We start from the raw sequence: 988 nt of genomic DNA on the forward strand, positions 1-988 counted from the left end.
CGTCAGCGTGCTATGCAGACTGGCCTTGAAAGTACGTAGTCGGTGGTAACTTTCATTGGGAAGTTTTTCCTTCCCCTCAGAGTTCATAGCGTTCCCTGAGGTCACTGATGAGCGTGTTATCCCCGCTGTTGCTAAGGTCCTCAAGGAGAAGATCGCCCAACCCGTAGGGAACCTGTTTCGCATCTCAGCTGTGGTATCTTCGATATAGGTGCTGGTTGGTGATCGCGAGGCGGCTTACAAGTGCGCGAAGGCTAACAACGTGTCTCTTGAAGGTGTGAGGATCATTGACCCTTCCCTTCACCCTGAAGTCGTCGAGCAGACAGCAACTGTCTTGTGGGTCTACTGGATCTAGGAAGTGGGGAAGTTACGGTATGAATGCTCAGGTTCCAGAAGCGTCAGAAGAAGGGTATGACTCTCGATGCTGCTCTTGATACTGTGAAGAACTCCCCTCTCATGATGGCCGACTTGATGTTGACCACTGGTCACGTTCAAGGAGTAATTCAACACCCACCTACTGGAAGGAGTTATTATTATTTGTCATTTTAGTGTGTCGCCGGAGCCTCTCATACCTCTGCTGATGTGGCCAGAGCCGCCTTGCAGACTGTTGGTGTAAGCATGCAAGGGTGCCGGATGACGTGCATTTTGGAAGACTCGTTCTGTCAGGTTAAAAAGGGTTTGAAAACTGCTTCTTCGTTCTTCATCATCGCCAAGGATGACAAGACTTTCCTCTTCTCTGACTGCGGTTTCTGCATCGCCCCTTCCATCTCGCAGCTCGCCGAGATCGCCATTACGACCGCCCAGACCTGCGAGGATGTCTTAGCCACCACTCCCCGTGTCGCCATGCTCAGCTTCTCCACGTTTGGCAGTGCCAAGCACGAGTATGTGACCAGAGTTGAGGAGGCTCTCGCTCTTGCTCGCAAGGAGAAGCCTGACCTCGCCATCGACGTGAGATGCACGTCGACGCTGCCATCGTAAGCCTTCCACTCAG

General features: G+C 52.5%; 1 protein-coding gene across 1 annotated transcript; it reads left to right on the forward strand.

Moving 5' to 3' along the window:
- Nucleotides 1–80: 80 nt before the first annotated feature.
- Pmar_PMAR027727 (Phosphate acetyltransferase, putative) lies at nucleotides 81–975 on the forward strand (the record flags this gene model as incomplete). Its single annotated transcript, XM_002765945.1, has 5 exons — nucleotides 81–163; nucleotides 209–333; nucleotides 384–495; nucleotides 547–609; nucleotides 664–975. Coding segments are annotated over 5 exons (695 nt in total), but the record flags the coding sequence as incomplete, so codon positions are not given.
- Nucleotides 976–988: the final 13 nt, after the last annotated feature.

Source organism: Perkinsus marinus, assembly GCF_000006405.1.
Source record: "Perkinsus marinus ATCC 50983 genomic scaffold scf_1104296974072, whole genome shotgun sequence".
Classification (NCBI taxonomy): domain Eukaryota; phylum Perkinsozoa; order Perkinsida; family Perkinsidae; genus Perkinsus; species Perkinsus marinus.